The following is a 16343-nucleotide window of genomic DNA, read 5'->3' on the forward strand; positions in this document are numbered from 1 at the left end:
AAATTTTTGTAGAAAGCTAAAATGTGATTAAAATAAGGCGAAATATAAAATAAAATGTACATTGTTGCATATAATATTGCATGAAATCATATACTGTATATGAAGAGGCCCCCTTTCTCCATTTGCTTAATGTCTTTTCCAGTTGCATTTCGCTTACATGTTGTCAAAGTCTTTAAAAATTGACTAGCCAATAGCGATTCTTTCTCCAACATGACTATAGAGGGTTGAATAATATTCAAGAAATTTGCCACTACCTCAGATATCTTTTTGTCATGCTGGTGGACGGTCTCTGGTTACAAAGCGTACCAGTCACAGCTGTTGTGGTCTGTGTTAATGCGACGTGCAGTTACATTTTTGGAGAGTTGCACGTTGGGCTATGGCGTAGGCTATGCAGAAACCGCCATAGCTACGTGTTGCCTACTGCGTAAGTTTGACGTAGAAATTCGCCCTTTAGAAGGCCTTGTGGCTGAGAAAAGATTTACTAGCATGTCTGTGGACGGATGAAAATTATGTCTCCGCTGTTTACTGTCAATATTTTTGCTGTGTCGCAACTCTCATTAAAATGGGGGAGAGATGAAGGGATAGTGCGTTAAGAGAAAAAGCATAAATCTGAGCTATCTATGCCTGTGACCGTTTCCCTAAGTGAGATTGAGAGCCTGCGAATCGGTCATCACAGGATTTTAATGTGATCAATGGACATTAATTATTTTGTTCATTTTTTTCAGTATTAATTGTGGTTTTATTGTGCAAATGTTTTTATCCACCCTATTTATTAGGTTGGCATGAAAGAGCCAACCTACTGATCTACTATTTAAGCTTATCATGTTGGCTTAAACTTTTTCGGACTCTGTCGCTGCCATCTCACTTGACGCAGAAAAGGCGAAAAGGCGTCTAGAAATGTTATTAATTCTTACAATAATGTGTTTGTAGCACATTGCTATGCAGTTTCTTGGCTGTTCTGGGTGGTTGACAGGTTATTGCAATGCTGTTGTTATGTTGTTCTCTGTGTTTGTAGCTCATTGCTATGCAGTTGCTTGGGTGGGTGGTTGCTTACTGGCCCAAATGAAAAGAGCCCACCCAGAAGTCTCCGTTTTGGTCACTAAATATGGCTCAGATTCCTCCTTCAATGTTCCAGTTTATGTTCTGTTTTTTTCTTCTTCATGTCAATCATATGTCAAATCCAAATATGTTAAAGATCCCGTGAAATCAAAATAACATTTTTGCTGCTTTTAGTTAATATCTATTAGCTTTAAGTGCATTTATATGCTAGTGTACTTCTAAATGTTGACAAAATTCATTTTCAAAAGATATAACCATTTATAATCTGCAGTCTCTCTTCCGGCTGAATAGACCCAGAAAAATTTATGACAACTTACTGCATTAATTTTGTCCAATCAAATGCTTTCTAGAATGAGAAAGTACCCTCCCCCCTACATCTAATCAGCGCGTCTGTGTCAGTCAAACTGGCACTGATCAGCTATTATTTAGACTATTATTCTAAATGTGAAAAAAAAAAAAATTATAATAAAGTATGAGTGTTTCAAAACTTTTGACCGGTAGTGTGTGTTTGTGTGTGTATATATATATATATATATATATATATATATATATATATATATATATATATATATATATATATATATATATTTTACACACAAACACACACACACACACACACACACACACTACCGGTCAAAAGTTTTGAAACACTTATACTTTTGAAACATTCTTTATTATAATTTTGTTTCACATTTTAGAAAAATAGTAAAGTCATCAAAACTATGGAATAACATAAATGGAACTATGGGAATTATGTTGTGACTAAACAAAATCCAAAATAAATAAAAACTGTGTTATATTTTAGCATCTTCATAGTCACCCTTTGCCTAGAATTTGCAGACATGTACTCTTGACATTTTCTCAACCAACTTCTCGAGGTATCAACCTGGGATGCTTTTAAAACAGTATTGAAGGAGTTCCCATCTATGTTGGGCACTTATTGGCTGCTTTTCTTTATTATTTGGTCCAAGTAATCAATTTCAAAAAAAAAAAATGTATTTTTATTTTTTTTTTACATTTTAGTTTTATAATGAAATAAATTAATGTGGTGGCACAATTATATTTTTGTTTCAAAACTAATTTCAAACGTTTAAGCTGCTTGCATGTGAAGCGTCTGAGACATGTAAATAACCAGTCACTGTTCGTTTTGTTGTTACATGCCATCGTGTTACTACAATAATAGACCGGTGTGCAACACAGTGTCATTTAAACGGTCCACATATCAGACGCGTTTGAGCTCATAATGTTAAAGTGCTCGCCTGTTTCATTCTCCCTCTCTCTCCTTAACAGTTCCCTGTAACTTTTAACTGTCTTGCCTAATGACAAAAAGGCAAATATCAATCAAACTGTTATCACATCCTGTCTGCAAATATGCACATATCCAATAAACCAACCTTACACAACTTCAGCAGATCGAGCATCCTATGGAACGCTCATAAATCTTCCTCTGAAGCACGCATTCTAACAGTCTCTCCTCAAAAGTTCCCTGTAACTTTTCTTATGATAAAAGGCAAATATCAATAAAACGTATATAATCTACCATCTGCAAATATGCGCATATCTTGTTTAAACAGATGTCATTCACGAACCTCAAGAAAATCCAGCGTTTTTTTCCCGACGAGCGCTCGTCTGGTATCTTCCTCTGAAGCACGTATTCTGTCAGCCAGAATCAAAAACTGCAGTATCAGGATCAAAAGTTCCTCTCATTCACAAATCATGAAGTAGGCGATCCAGGCCGTTTAAACTCTCAGGAGATGGATCCGCATGAGCACGTGAGTGCAACTTCAAGGCTGCGTCCGAAACCAGGAAAATGCTGCCTCCGGAGCCTGTATACGAGGGTACGATGAAAATAAGGTGCTTTTCAAACTGTTCGGAGATCAGTTTCCTTAAGTGTTCAATTCATTCAAAACAGATGTCAGTTAAACCATTAACTGATTAGGTAGCAAGTCAGGTACCTACGTTTTCGGATGCAGCCCAAGATAAAAGCGCTTCACGTGTGCTATAAGTAAATGTCTTATTCACTACTGTATGTACAATTGGTTTGATTCTGTATTTTTTGAGTAAATTCGACTGCTAACGTGGACATGCCATTCATGGTTGCTGAACTACTGTGTGTACTGTTATTTCCTTCTTCCTCATATATTAACAATTTCTTCATTTTTATCAATAAATTACTAATGTCTAAGATGTGATGACTAAACAGAAATCTGAAGAAACTGCTATCTACCTTTTTAAAATACAATATTATTTTTTTGTTTTGTGTGAAATTGAATAAATATAGTGCTAAATAAGAGTTTATTATTATTTTTTAGCAATTTTATGTTTGTTACTATATTAAATTGTGTGACATCGGCATTGTATCGGTCTATCGGCCACCATGCTCTCTGGATATTGGCATCGGCCATTAAAAAACCCATATCGGGCGACCACTATATATATATATATATATATATATAGTATATAAATCAGTGAAGAGTGTAACTATATTATTCAGCAAATCTGTGAAAACAAAAATAATTGATCCAATTTCTCTGCCGTTTGTTTATCTTTCCTTTGATCATAGAGCACATTCATGTACTTGACGTGGGCTATTCGAAATCTGCCTTCACAAAATGCTAGCATTCTAACATGCAATTGCTTTTGCATCTCATTGATTTTGTTGATGTTTCTTCCCACTGGCGCTGAATGTGGACATGTTGTGATAACGCTGTCAGGCTAATATTTAAACATTAAGAAAATGTATCACGCATGTAAGCATACACCAAAATAAAACTGTCCTTGAGCTCTTGAAATAATGGCATACAATGAATATATTGAAGTATTAACTATTTTTCAAGTTACTGTATTTTGAATTGTTCATGCTTTAGAGACCTATTAATTTCTCTTGATTTAGCCAGTTTAGGATATTGCATTGCTTGTAGCACATTCTTAAAGAAACCACGTATTCATAATGCAAGTTACGTATTCTGACTAGCATGTAACTTAGTTCAAGTTCACCCGTTCATTCGCTTCATTGTATGTGCAGATATAGTTGTAAAATTACCAACCTGGTCTCACAGAATGAACGCTTTTTTTGTGCAGCTTTCTACGTTTTGCTCGGTTTTGGCGCACCCTGCTGGACATTTCACTTGGAAACTGCAGCCAAATGCGTAATGAAGCACGTAATTTCAGTTTTGCAAAAACACTGCAGTGCTCACCTAAATTTAATGAGATCAGTCAGAATATTACATATATTTGTGGATATAGTAATTAATCTCATGTGGCTCATTTTGTTGGTGTTCACACAGCTCAAGCGAGAAAAAACCCAACACACTGGATTATTGGTTTAGACAAATAGTGTTTCTAGATGTTTCTTCTAAAAAACAGATATTTCTCCTTCTGTTTGTGCACAATTAATATCTTGCTGTATTGTTTTTTCTTGTCATATTTTCAATAATATGTTTTAATTAACATCCGTTAGGACTAATTATCGTCGTGATGTCTTTTTCATCTCGTCATTATCACTGATAATAATAAAAAAAAAAAAACTTCAACAAACATTTTCGTCAGTAATTTTGTTGACGAGATTAGACTAAATGCAACCCGTGTGCTATATTTAAAGTCTTCTGAAGCCATATGATAGTTCTGTGTAAGGAACAGACCGAAGTACAAGTTATTATTCATAATCATCGATTTTGTTCCCCTCTGCAAAAGCTCTGATATGAAAGTCATTTGGTTTTTGTCCGTCTCATGTCATGTTGGATGTGAGAGCTATGCCGAAAGGGAACATTTTCAGTAAATAACGACTTAAATATCAGTTTGTTCCTTACACAAATGAACTTTGAATGTATAGTATAAAGGTTTGGAATGACCCATGGTAAAATAATGACAGAATTTTAATTTTGGAGTGAACTATTTCTTTAACAGGACAGCTTATTTAAATGGAAAAGGCTTGCCGAGGTAGTCAGTATAGTGCTGCCCCACAAAGCCAAGCAGAGGCCTCAGTACCTCCTGTGTCTCCTAGGCAGCAAGCAGCCAGTGTTGTGAATGGAATCTTCTTAGATTAGATTACCATACTCCTGCAAAGTCCTTTCTCCTCCTCTCTCCCCTCACATTCACTCTCTCTTCAGAGACTCAGTGCATGCATATTTCATGAATGTTTGGAGGGGATAGAAGAATTGATCTCTCTCATACTGACACAGATTATTCTGGAAGTGGGATCTGGTTTATGGCAGCCGAAGTGGAATTTCATTTTCATTTCAATTCTCTTTTTTTATTTATTTTTTTTTTTATTTCTGTTTGCAGGTTGTGACAGAAGCCTGATGCTGCATTTGTGATATGCGCCACTCGACGAGAGGTGCAAGAAGCTTTTCTCTTCCTCCTCTCTCTCCCTCTTCGGTGTCACACTCTATCTGGACATCCCTCGATTTATTCAGCGTGACGACTGCAGTGACGTGGAAACTTTTGGAGGCACTTTTGAACAGATCGAGTGAGTGAGTGCTTGAGGGAGATTAGGAGGAAAGAGAAAATTGAGGAGCAGAAGTACTGGAGCAGACTGCAGTCACTGAGTGTTAAAGTGGTGTATGGCATGGGCATGCTGGGGTGCAGTGTTCTAGTGTTGGCACTCTTCTATCAAAGCCATAGCCACAGTATCCCAAACCCTCTGGACAGGTCTAAGAGGTGAGTCTTTTCACTTTCTCAATGGACAGTAGGGCTGACGATATATATTGTGGCGACGATATAAAGTGTCAATCAATATAGATTTTGCTATATCGTGTATATCGCAGTATGTGCTCAGCGTGGGCTTATATATCAGTGGGCAGGGCTTCACATGAAACTGAGAGATTTGAAACATGGTCAGGGTTTTTCTAGCATTGAAAATTTTTCTGCGGCCACCAAAGCAAATTTAATGACCTTCATCTCACATTTGGTGCTAAAAGTGCTAAATATTCTTCTCATCTGACACGCAAATGTTTCATGTGACTGTGACACGCGCTGTCTCTGGAGCACCGAAATGCATGCGAGTACAACAGGCTTTCCGATATTTGTGCTCCAGAGACAGGAGAGCTCAGAGCGGGATCACTCACGCTACTCAATCATTTTTGACCCAGGAAACCCCAATTGGAGAACAAAATATCCACAGAATAAGATGACCCACAAACAGGTCAAGAAAATGAAGAGGAGCTTGTTATTAAAACAGGAGCAACATCTGTGGTCCGCACGACGATAATCACTCGTAATTTGAGCCCAACCGATATGGGATTTCTGAGACCGATACCGATTTTAGAGAGGAAAATTCACTGATTACCGTTATGGTGACCGATATAGCTAATTTTTGAGCTGGAATGAAAACAGACTTTTTCTATGTGGATTGTGCACTGATTTTGCACCAATAAGACTATGCAAAGGTACTCAGAAGGCTGCTTTCTTAAACAAATATTTTTGTCAAAGAACATTTGACATTATTATTATAGATTGTCAACAAAGTCTTGAAATGAACACTGAGAAAATAAAGAATAAATAAAAATACAATAAATAGCTTAATAAACATCAGTACTGTTAGTATAAGTCAATTGCTGACTACTTAAAGAATAAATAAAATAAATAAAATAAAATAAAAATCAGTACTGTATGTTTAGTATGTAAATTGCTGACCGTTTAAATAAAAATACAATAAATAGCTAAATAAACATCAGTACTGTTTAGTATCAGTCAAATGATGACCATTAAAATAAAGAATAAATACAAATAAAATAAATAGCTAAATTAACATCAGTACTGTATGTTTAGTATAAGTCAATTGCTGACCATTTAAATAAAGAATAAATAAAAATACAATAAATATCAAAATAAACATCAGTACTGTTTAGTATTAGTCAATGGCTGACAATTTAAATAAAGAATAAATTAAAATAAATAGCTAAATAAACATCAGGGGCCGGTTGCACCAGCTATACGCACGTTACAACTTAGCCTAGTTGTGGCGTAAATGGGCACTAAGTCACAAAAGTATTTGACCATTGCACCATTAAACTTAGGTAGAACGTAACCCTACGAATAAACTAAATATTTATGGCAGCTAACTTATGGAATAAAAAAGCAGACTCATTTAATGACATCAATAAGCTCATGTTTTGGTTGACAGGCATCAGTCCTTTCGACATATATGATGGTGTTGGCATTTACACTCATTTACATTTACGAGAGAGAGAAAAACAAACAGCAGCTCTTCAGCATGAAACCGGTCTAACGGTGCCGTTTTTAGGGTGTGTCGCCCGATGACAAGTTTCAACACATTCAAAATATATATATAGGATATTAAAATGAATAAATGTCTATTTTTCTAGCCTTTTGTATTAGTATTTATCACCCCTCATTTATTTTAGATACAGTTCCTATATATTATTATTTACACAGGGCAAATATACTGTTTATTAAATCTACTTTTATTACGTATCCTATTTTAATGTCTGGAAAACCAGACTTTTAAATGTTACATTTTATAAATGCAACGACTGGAATTGTTCGGTTGAAGGGGTACCAAGCTGTGAATCCTGAACAAAACAGTTGGGTGAATACATGTTTACACGCTGACAAGGTATGAAAGTACTACTTTCCAGCATTGTGTCTCACCAACTACGTAACAGCAAAGCATGAAAACAACACCCACCGCACTGTTGTCTGCTGAGCTGCAAAAAGATGCTCTGATGTTTAACTTTCAATCTGCTGCATTATTTACTGCACTGACGAACTATAGCTGGCTATCAGCAAACAGATGTGATAAACATGAGTGACATGGTTGTCAGGGACATGGTTAACATTATATTAGTTATATAAAATGATGGGGTAATTTATTAACTTTCCAGTATGTATTTCACAAACTAGTTAGCAATTTAACGAGAAGAGATCTCCTCAGATCCGCACCGTTTAACTCCGCCCTATCTGCAGTACCACCGTCAGCTCAGAGTCAACTCTGTAAACAGTGGAGTCAAAGCGCACTATGCTGGACAAACTCCGCTATGACCAGTTCTAAAGCATTGTTTTCTGCATTGTATTTTCTGAAAAAAAAAAAAATTTCATATCGCTGCATATCGGTAAAATAAATGCTGATACTGATACAGTTATAGCTTTTTTGATTTTAACTTCCAGAAATTAAAGTGCACCTATTATGATTTTTAAATGTGCCTGATTTTGTTTTAAAGGTCTCATACAATAGATTTACATGCATCCAAGGTAAAAAAAAACAAACTCATAATTTAAATTGCAGCATTACCTTTTTTTTCCCAGTGTCAAAAACGACTCCTTCAATGATCCATTCTAAAGGATTCATTCTAAACTCTTCCTTTCAAAGAGCCTACTCTGCTCTGATTGGTCAGATGTCCCAGTCTGTTGTGATTGGTCTACCGCTTACAGCGCGTGTCGGAAAGGAAATGCCCACTACCATATCCGAGTTTCAGCTCCGTCTGAAAAAAGTTCTGTTTTACCTTACCAATTTGAGCCCGAGTTCGATAGTGATACATCGGAAGATCAACCCGAACCACAATCGCAAGCACGACGAGAACAGGACATTTCTCTGTGGTAAGTTTATATGTAGTTTGACAATAATGTGAGTTAGCCGGTTAGCAGAGGCTAACAGCTAACAGGCTAACAGCCTGCATTGGCTGTACATGTAAACAGACCAGAGGCGGGTTTTTTGTTACCAAATTACGTAGGTTAGTACAGGAAGTAAGTCTGGAATTTATGGCAGAACGGAATCCGGTAGCCACTTGATTATTTTGTTATGTTGTTGACCAATTAGAAGAGACGGATAATTTGTGACGAACTATTTAAGGAGGGATATTATCACGTTGAGGAGGAGGGAAGTGAACTGGTGACGTGAGAGAAGTCGTTGCTACTGAGATGTGTGCTGTCTGTTAGAGGAAGTTGGGAGAAGTTGCGTGCTACGGTGCGAGAAAGTATATGAATGTAAACTAAATCGCCAGTGAGGAAAAGCCATTGCAGCCTTCATATTCAAGTCGTGGTTCTGTACTTTGTAGAGTTTTTTTTTTCGTTATATATTTGTGTATTTTTTTTATTTTTTTTTCCTTTGTCTTGTTCCCATGGAGATGTGTTTAAGTGAAATGTAAGACTGTCCTGACCCATGATGATTGAAGCCGAGTGTTATATTTTGCTGTGTTGTTTAGGTGATTTTGGTGACTTTCTAAAATAAATTTGCAAATGAATTGAAGTTTTCCTATAAATTTAATTTGATTCTCCCTCCCTTCAAGTCCTTCAAGTCCATTACTGGTGGTTTTTAATAAGCTATCTGGAGTCTATTTATTGACAGGATTAAAGGCCTGTCTGGCACCCAAACAAATAAATAAAATAAAATAGAGGAAATGTAATTTATTTTTCTTTCTGAAAGTTGATGGGCTGCCACCGTTACAGAAATGGCCCCTGAACAGGGACAGAAATGTTTAGACATGGTGGCCTGAAAATTAACTAAACAAACAGATTTAAAATTAATTGTAAAATTAATAGGGGTCATTCAAGAAGTGACTATTGGTCAAATTTGAATTTGAAGGGAATGAATCGAATTGAGCTATGTAAACTGAAATTGAACTTTGGAAAACTGAGTCTCTTTTTTTGCCCTGTGATTTTGAACGCAAAGCTCTGATTTTCAAAACAAATTAAATTGTGAATGTGCATGAAACTTGAAATACTGCCAGCTGTGATAAACTTTCTCATCTCTGAACAAATGTTGCAATAGGGATTTAATGTGTATATATTGTTGGATTTGTAAACTGAACTGTTAAATTTGAGGGTAATTTACCACTTGCTTATTTGACCTGGGTTTATTGTCAGTTAAAATTGTTTGGTTTATAATTGAATATTGTAAGTTTGTTATTTTGCCCTGAATCAAATAACATTGTACCTTATTATTTTGCCCAAGTTTGTTATTTTTGCCCCATTTGTTATTTTGATTCCAAACAAAAGACACAAAGATAATTTACTGTTTACTGATTTTTATTTTATATTTCACATCAGACTGACATGACCACAGGCACACCCTCCCGATCAACTTGTATTAAGATGGAAGTACCTGAAGTGGAAACCCCCAACTGGCAGCCAACAATCCCTATTACCTCATGTCCATATACTTCCAATCTCACTCAAACTGGTCAACTTGGAACACGAGTGCAGTTTGTATCTTCCACCCTGACTGGCAGCACTCCAGTGCAGAACCTCACCTGGGATTCAAATTTAGATCACATGCAGATTTGCACAACCCCTGAATCTTCATCATCTGTGGGACAGCAGGAGTTACCATGTGAACTTCAAACACCAGGCAGAAGAATTCAACAACTTACTAAACAAGTACAAGGAGACTTGAATATTTTAAAGAGATTCATTCAGCGACAGGAGAACGCAGTTTCAGAACTTACCCAAGAGGTAAAAGTCAAGTTTTCTCAACATTCAACTCATATTTCAATTACGGTCGCCAAGATGGAGGACAACCAGCAACAATTACTAAAGTGCATCACTGATAATAAACAAAAGGTGGAAATTGAGTTGGATCAATGGTCTAAAGCTACAAAGCGTATGATCACAGAAGAAGTAAACAAAGCGGAGACTACTATTGTGTCTGAAGTGCGTTTTCTGGTTCAACAGCTTCAAGCAGAAGTTCAGGAGGACCTCAAAGCCACTTTTCAGAGTCTGAAAAACAGTCAAGAGCAGTTCAACAAAGAATTTCATCAATACAAAAACCAAATGGACGACTTCTGCATTAACACTCAAAAATTTCAGTCAGATCTGTCTGACCAACTTCAAACACAGATTAAAGAGATGACTGCTCACCAACAGAAAGTATCTTCATCAGTACCTTCAACCAATATTCATTCATCACCAAGTTCAGCACCACTTACTACCACCTTTTCACCTGTTCCTATAGCTAAAGGTGATCATCTACGACTTACCTTTCCCACCTTCGGAAAACAAACTGATGATCCAGATCCTTTGAACTACTTAACTTGATGTCAATATTTTCTGGCATTGCATCCTTTGTCAGATGTGGATCTACTAGCCAAATTCCATACAGTCCTGTGTAGAACTTCCCGCGACTGGTGGGGAGTGGCACATACCTCTGTATTCACCTGGACTGAATTTGAGGCAGCTTTCCTCTCTGCATTTCTTTCCGAAGACTATGAGGACGAGTTAGCAGAAAGAGTCAGAACAAGAACTCAAGGAGAGACAGAACCCATCAAAGATGGAAGTCAATGTTAACAGAGAGTGAAATTGTAAAACTGATTTTGAAAAATATTAAACCTTACCTTGTCAGCCAGCTCCACAGTCGATTATCTACAGTGGAGGAGTTGGTGAAGCTAGGTCATCAACTGGAGAAGGACTATGAGCAGCAACTCCAATATGAGAGCAGCTTACACCACAAACAACAGTCTATGACACCCCGAGCACCTGTAATTCGACAGATGGACAACACTCAAGTTCAGTGCTGGCGGTGTAAAGGTCACCATTCTCCAGGAAATTGTCCTTGTTACTCCTCATCCTCTTCAAATCAATCATTTCATCAGTCACAGGCAAGAGACCACACCAAAGTCCAAAACAAGGTGGTCCACCCTCCAACACTGCCGTTTCAGCCACAAAGACAGCACCTAATTCAAAAACGAATCTTGTTACTGACAACCACAATGTGCAGTACCACAACAACTAGTTGTTCCTATTAATATTGGTGCCTGGAAAGGTAAAGCCATTCTAGATACTGGAGCCAGCTATACCCTCATACATGAGAGTTTGTGGAAGGTACTTACCCCCAAAGAGAGTCTTTATCCATGGACCTCAGGACCTCTCTACCTAGCGAATGGCAAGGCTGAAGTTCTGCTTGGATGGATCAATGTACTGATTACACTGCATAATCAGAGTTTTTCTTTGAAGGCTGTAGTCCTTACCACAATATATTTGACATATGTAGCAGTTTTAGGGCTGGACTTCATCTTCCTAAGTGGTCTTCAACTCAATGTTGCCGACGGGAAATATTTTTTTAAATGTGCACCTGAAGTGGAATACTTTTTTCAACCAGGACAAGCCAGCATACTTACAAGTAGAGTTTCATGTCCACGGAAAACCAAGCAGTTTGGAAGTTCTCAACAAAATCTTTCTCTACTAAGCGCTGTTCCACCACCTCAACTCTTATTGGCATCACGAGAGACTGATTCTACACATACAGAGGATCAAGTCTTAATTGACAAAGCAATCAAGGAAGCAACCTTGTCTCACAATGAAGAAGTTCAGTTACGACAGATCTTGGAATCACATCCAACAGTGTGTACTCGTCGGCCAGGACGAACGAATGTTCTTCAACACTGCCTATACATCCGTCAACAGGTACCCATTAAACAACGACCGTATCGGCTCACACCTGTAAAGCAATCAAAGACATGTTGAGATCTGGCATCATAGAACCCTCTCATTCCGCATGGGCTTCACCAGTTGTCTTAGTTCCTAAAAAGGATGGGAGTCTCAGATTCTGTGTGGATTATAGAAAGGTCAATGCCCTCACCGAGAGTGATGCTTATCCAATGCCTAACATCACAGAGATTTAAGAGTCACTCTCTGGTGCATCCATTTTCTCAAATTTGGAGCTTAACAGTGGTTATTGGCAAGTTCCCATGGAACCAGAGAGTAAGCTGAAAACCACTTTTATTACTTCTGGTGGGCTATATCATTTTAATGTTATGCCTTTCGGCTTGAAAAACGCACCGGCAACGTTCCAACGACTCATGGAGATAGTCCTTTAGGGTTGCTCGGAATCATGTGCTTTGTCTATATTGACGATATCATCGTTTACTCCCCATCTATGGATCAACATTTCTTTTATATCCAGATCATCTTGCAGAAGCTGAAAACTGCTGGATTAACACTGAACCTGAAAAAATCCAAGTTCTGTCTCCGTGAGATCACCTTCCTTGGTCATGTAGTTAACAGTCAAGGTATCACTGCCAATCCAAATAAGGTGGAAGCCATCCATACTTACCCAGTTCCTCGCAATCTTAAGAAAGTCCAGCGTTTCTTAGAATTAACTGGATGGTATCATCGATTTGTACCAAACTTCGAGGATCGCTGAACCTCTCAACACCTTGAAAAAGAAAGGCCAATCATTTCAATGGACATCACAATGTCAACAAGACTTTGATTATTTGAAAGCTTGTCTTACATCACCACCCATTTTGGGACATCCTAACCTTCAACTACCTTTTACAGTGTACACTGATGCAAGCGACACTGGCCTAGGCACTGTGTTGACCCAGCGGAAGGAGTAAGGCAGTGAGGAAGTGATCGCTTACGCCAGTCGAACCCTAAATAAAGCAGAGGTTAACTACTCCACCACAGAGAAAGAGTGCCTAGCAGTGGTGTGGACACTTGACAAATGGCAGCATTACCTGAAACCTTGATTGTTCACAGTGGTTACGGATCATTCTTCCTTGCAGTGGGTAATGATTCCACTAAGACAACCAGTCGACTCATTCGATGGGCACTTCGACTACAAAGATTTGATTTTGTGTTGGAATATAGGAAAGGAAAGTTGAATGTAGCTCCTGAGGCTCTTTCACGGATGCACCACTTACCTGAGTACAAGTAAGAAGGAAGATCTAGAATTTCCAATTACCCCTGAAAGCATCTGGGACAAACAACATCGTGATTCTGAAATCACAAAAATGTTTAAAGTTTTAGCCAAAGATGAACTAACTGAGAAGGAACAGTATGCAGTAGTGGAAGACAAGTTATATCACGTCACTCAACTGACTGATGGTCAAATTCAATACCGTGTTGTCATTCCTCGCAGCCTTATACTCACCATTCTCCAATACTATCATTCCAGCCCCCTCAGTGGACACCTTGGAATCTTTAAAACCTATAAGAGAGTACGAGACGTTGCCTATTGGCATGATATGTGGACCTATGTAAAGAAATATGTCAAGAGTTGTGTTAAATGTCAAACACTCAAAAGTGACAATAGAAAACCCACAGGGAAACTCCAACCAGCTTGGAGTAGACATAATATGTCCACTACCAAAAAGTTTAAACAACACGCATTCTTACTTGTCTTTGTTGATTATTTCTCCCGATGGGTTGAGCTATTCCCAATATGACATGCTACAGCTATTGCTGGAATCCTGCAGAGAGAAGTGCTTACCTGATGGGGCCTGACTATGTTTTGTCGGACAGAGGAACACAGTTTGTCTCTGCATTATTCACTGAACTGTGTGAAAAATGGAGTGTGACACACAAGTTAACTACAGCTTACCATCTGCAGACTAATATGACGGAAAGAGTCAACCGTACTCTGAAGTCCATGATATCTGCTTTTGTGGAAGACAATCACAAAGGTTGGGATCACTACCTACCAGAACTCCGTTTCGCACTCAATACCACAGTTCAGGAATCCATCAGAATGTCCACTGCTGAGCTCCATCTGGGTAGAAAACTTCACAGCACGTTGGATAAACTGTTGCATGGAAGCAGTCTTTCTTCCTCTGGTCCTTCATATGATGTTGTCCATCAGTTGTTTCAACTTCAAAGGAAGGCCAAGGAAAACTGTAAATAAGCACAAACAAGACAATTGAGAAATTATAACAAAAACAGACGAGATGCATTATTCCAAGAGAAAGACCGAGTATGGATCAGAAATTTTCCGTAATCTAGTGCACAGCGCAATTTCAGTGCTAAGTTAGCACCGAAGTGGAAAGGACCGTACCGCATTGTTCAACAGTTGGGACCACTAAACTATAGAGTTGCTCTAGAGTTCACAGGAGAGGATGTGCACAATGTACATGTGTGCAATTTGAAACCCTGTTTTCCTACTGCGGAGGAATTAGAGTTTCGCAACCGGGAGAAACTACAGGAGATCTTCCAGGAGACCTTTGATGAGGAAGAAGATTTCCTGGGATTTTAATGTTCAACAACTATGAGTTGTTTTTCCTTGGGGGAGGGAGTGTGGCAGAACGGAATCCGGTAGCCACTTGATTATTTTGTTATGCTGTTGACCAATTAGAAGAGATGGATAATTTGTGAAGAACTATTTAAGGAGGGATATTGTCACGTTGAGGAGGAGGGAAGTGAACTGGTGACGTGAGAGAAGTCGTTGCTACTGAGATGTGTGCTGTCTGTTAGAGGAAGTTGGGAGAAGTTGCGTGCTACGGTGCGAGAAATTAGTCTGCTGGGAAGAGAAGAGTGAAGTGAAGGAAGTGTGCAGTGATCAGATTGTGTGGTTTATGCTTTAAAAAAAGCACATACATGAATCTTATATTTGGTTTTCTTTACAAACGTTACAAAGAATGGTTTCAAAATAAGAACTTAAGCGAACTATGCTTTTCTTTGGGAAATTACTTTATGAAATATTCAGGATGCATTAATAAAAATGGGGGAAAAAAAAGATTAAAAAATAACAGTAAAAAACATTTGCTCTCACCCAGAGCTTACATAGAAACCAGTACTGATGGCATGAGGGTAATGCACACACAAACTCTGAGTCTAAATAAAGGATATCACATTTGTATAATTTCACATGTTCTTATTCAGAAAAATAAGTGGTGAAAGTTTGCTTTTTATAAAACGTGCTCTGCCTGTGTCGGAGATTTTACTCGCACACATACTGGTCCGATCAGCTTCTGAGTTTGCTACACATTTTTTCATCTTAAAAGCAGATCCTTGTGTGTTGGTTTGCATGACTCCAACAAAAACCGAATACAAATAGAGCAGAATTAAATAAGAACCAAAATATTACAAGTATTGTCTTGTTTGGTTTAGAAGCACAGACACCATGAAATATCTTCTCTCATCCAACACCTTAACATATACACAGCACCCCCCAGTGGACTCAGTTGTAACTGTGAGATTTGGTGAGAAATTCAGAGAGAAAACAGTGTAATTCTGTGCTGCTCACAGCAGGAATATATATATATATATATATATATATATATATATATATATATATATATATATATATGCTCAAAAGTTTGCATACCCTGGCAGAAATTGTGAAATTTTGGCATTGATTTTGAAAATATGACTGATAATGCAAAAAAAACTTTTATTTAAGGATAGTGATCATATATCATATCATAATGATAACAGAAATCACCCAAATGGCCCTGATCAAAAGTTTACATACCCTTGAATGTTTGGCCTTGTTACAGACACACAAGGTGACACACACAGGTTTAAATGGCAATTAAAGGTTAATTTCCCACACCTGTGGCTTTTTAAATTGCAATTAGTGTCTGTGTATAAATAGTCAATGAGTTTGTTAG

General features: G+C 37.8%; 1 protein-coding gene across 6 annotated transcripts in view; it reads left to right on the forward strand.

Moving 5' to 3' along the window:
- The window catches only part of LOC127432330 (peptidyl-glycine alpha-amidating monooxygenase B-like), a 349064-nt gene that overhangs the window by 38556 nt on the left and 294165 nt on the right, over positions 1-16343 (forward strand). For all 6 annotated transcript variants that reach the window (XM_051683244.1, XM_051683248.1, XM_051683251.1 and 3 more), the window contains one exon: positions 5344-5718. In XM_051683244.1, coding sequence (XP_051539204.1) covers positions 5627-5718 — 92 coding nt within the window. In that variant the 5' untranslated portion in view covers positions 5344-5626. The remainder of the gene's footprint in view (positions 1-5343; positions 5719-16343) is intronic.

The sequence above is a fragment of the Myxocyprinus asiaticus genome, chromosome 42, assembly GCF_019703515.2.
Source record: "Myxocyprinus asiaticus isolate MX2 ecotype Aquarium Trade chromosome 42, UBuf_Myxa_2, whole genome shotgun sequence".
Lineage (NCBI taxonomy): Eukaryota > Metazoa > Chordata > Actinopteri > Cypriniformes > Catostomidae > Myxocyprinus > Myxocyprinus asiaticus.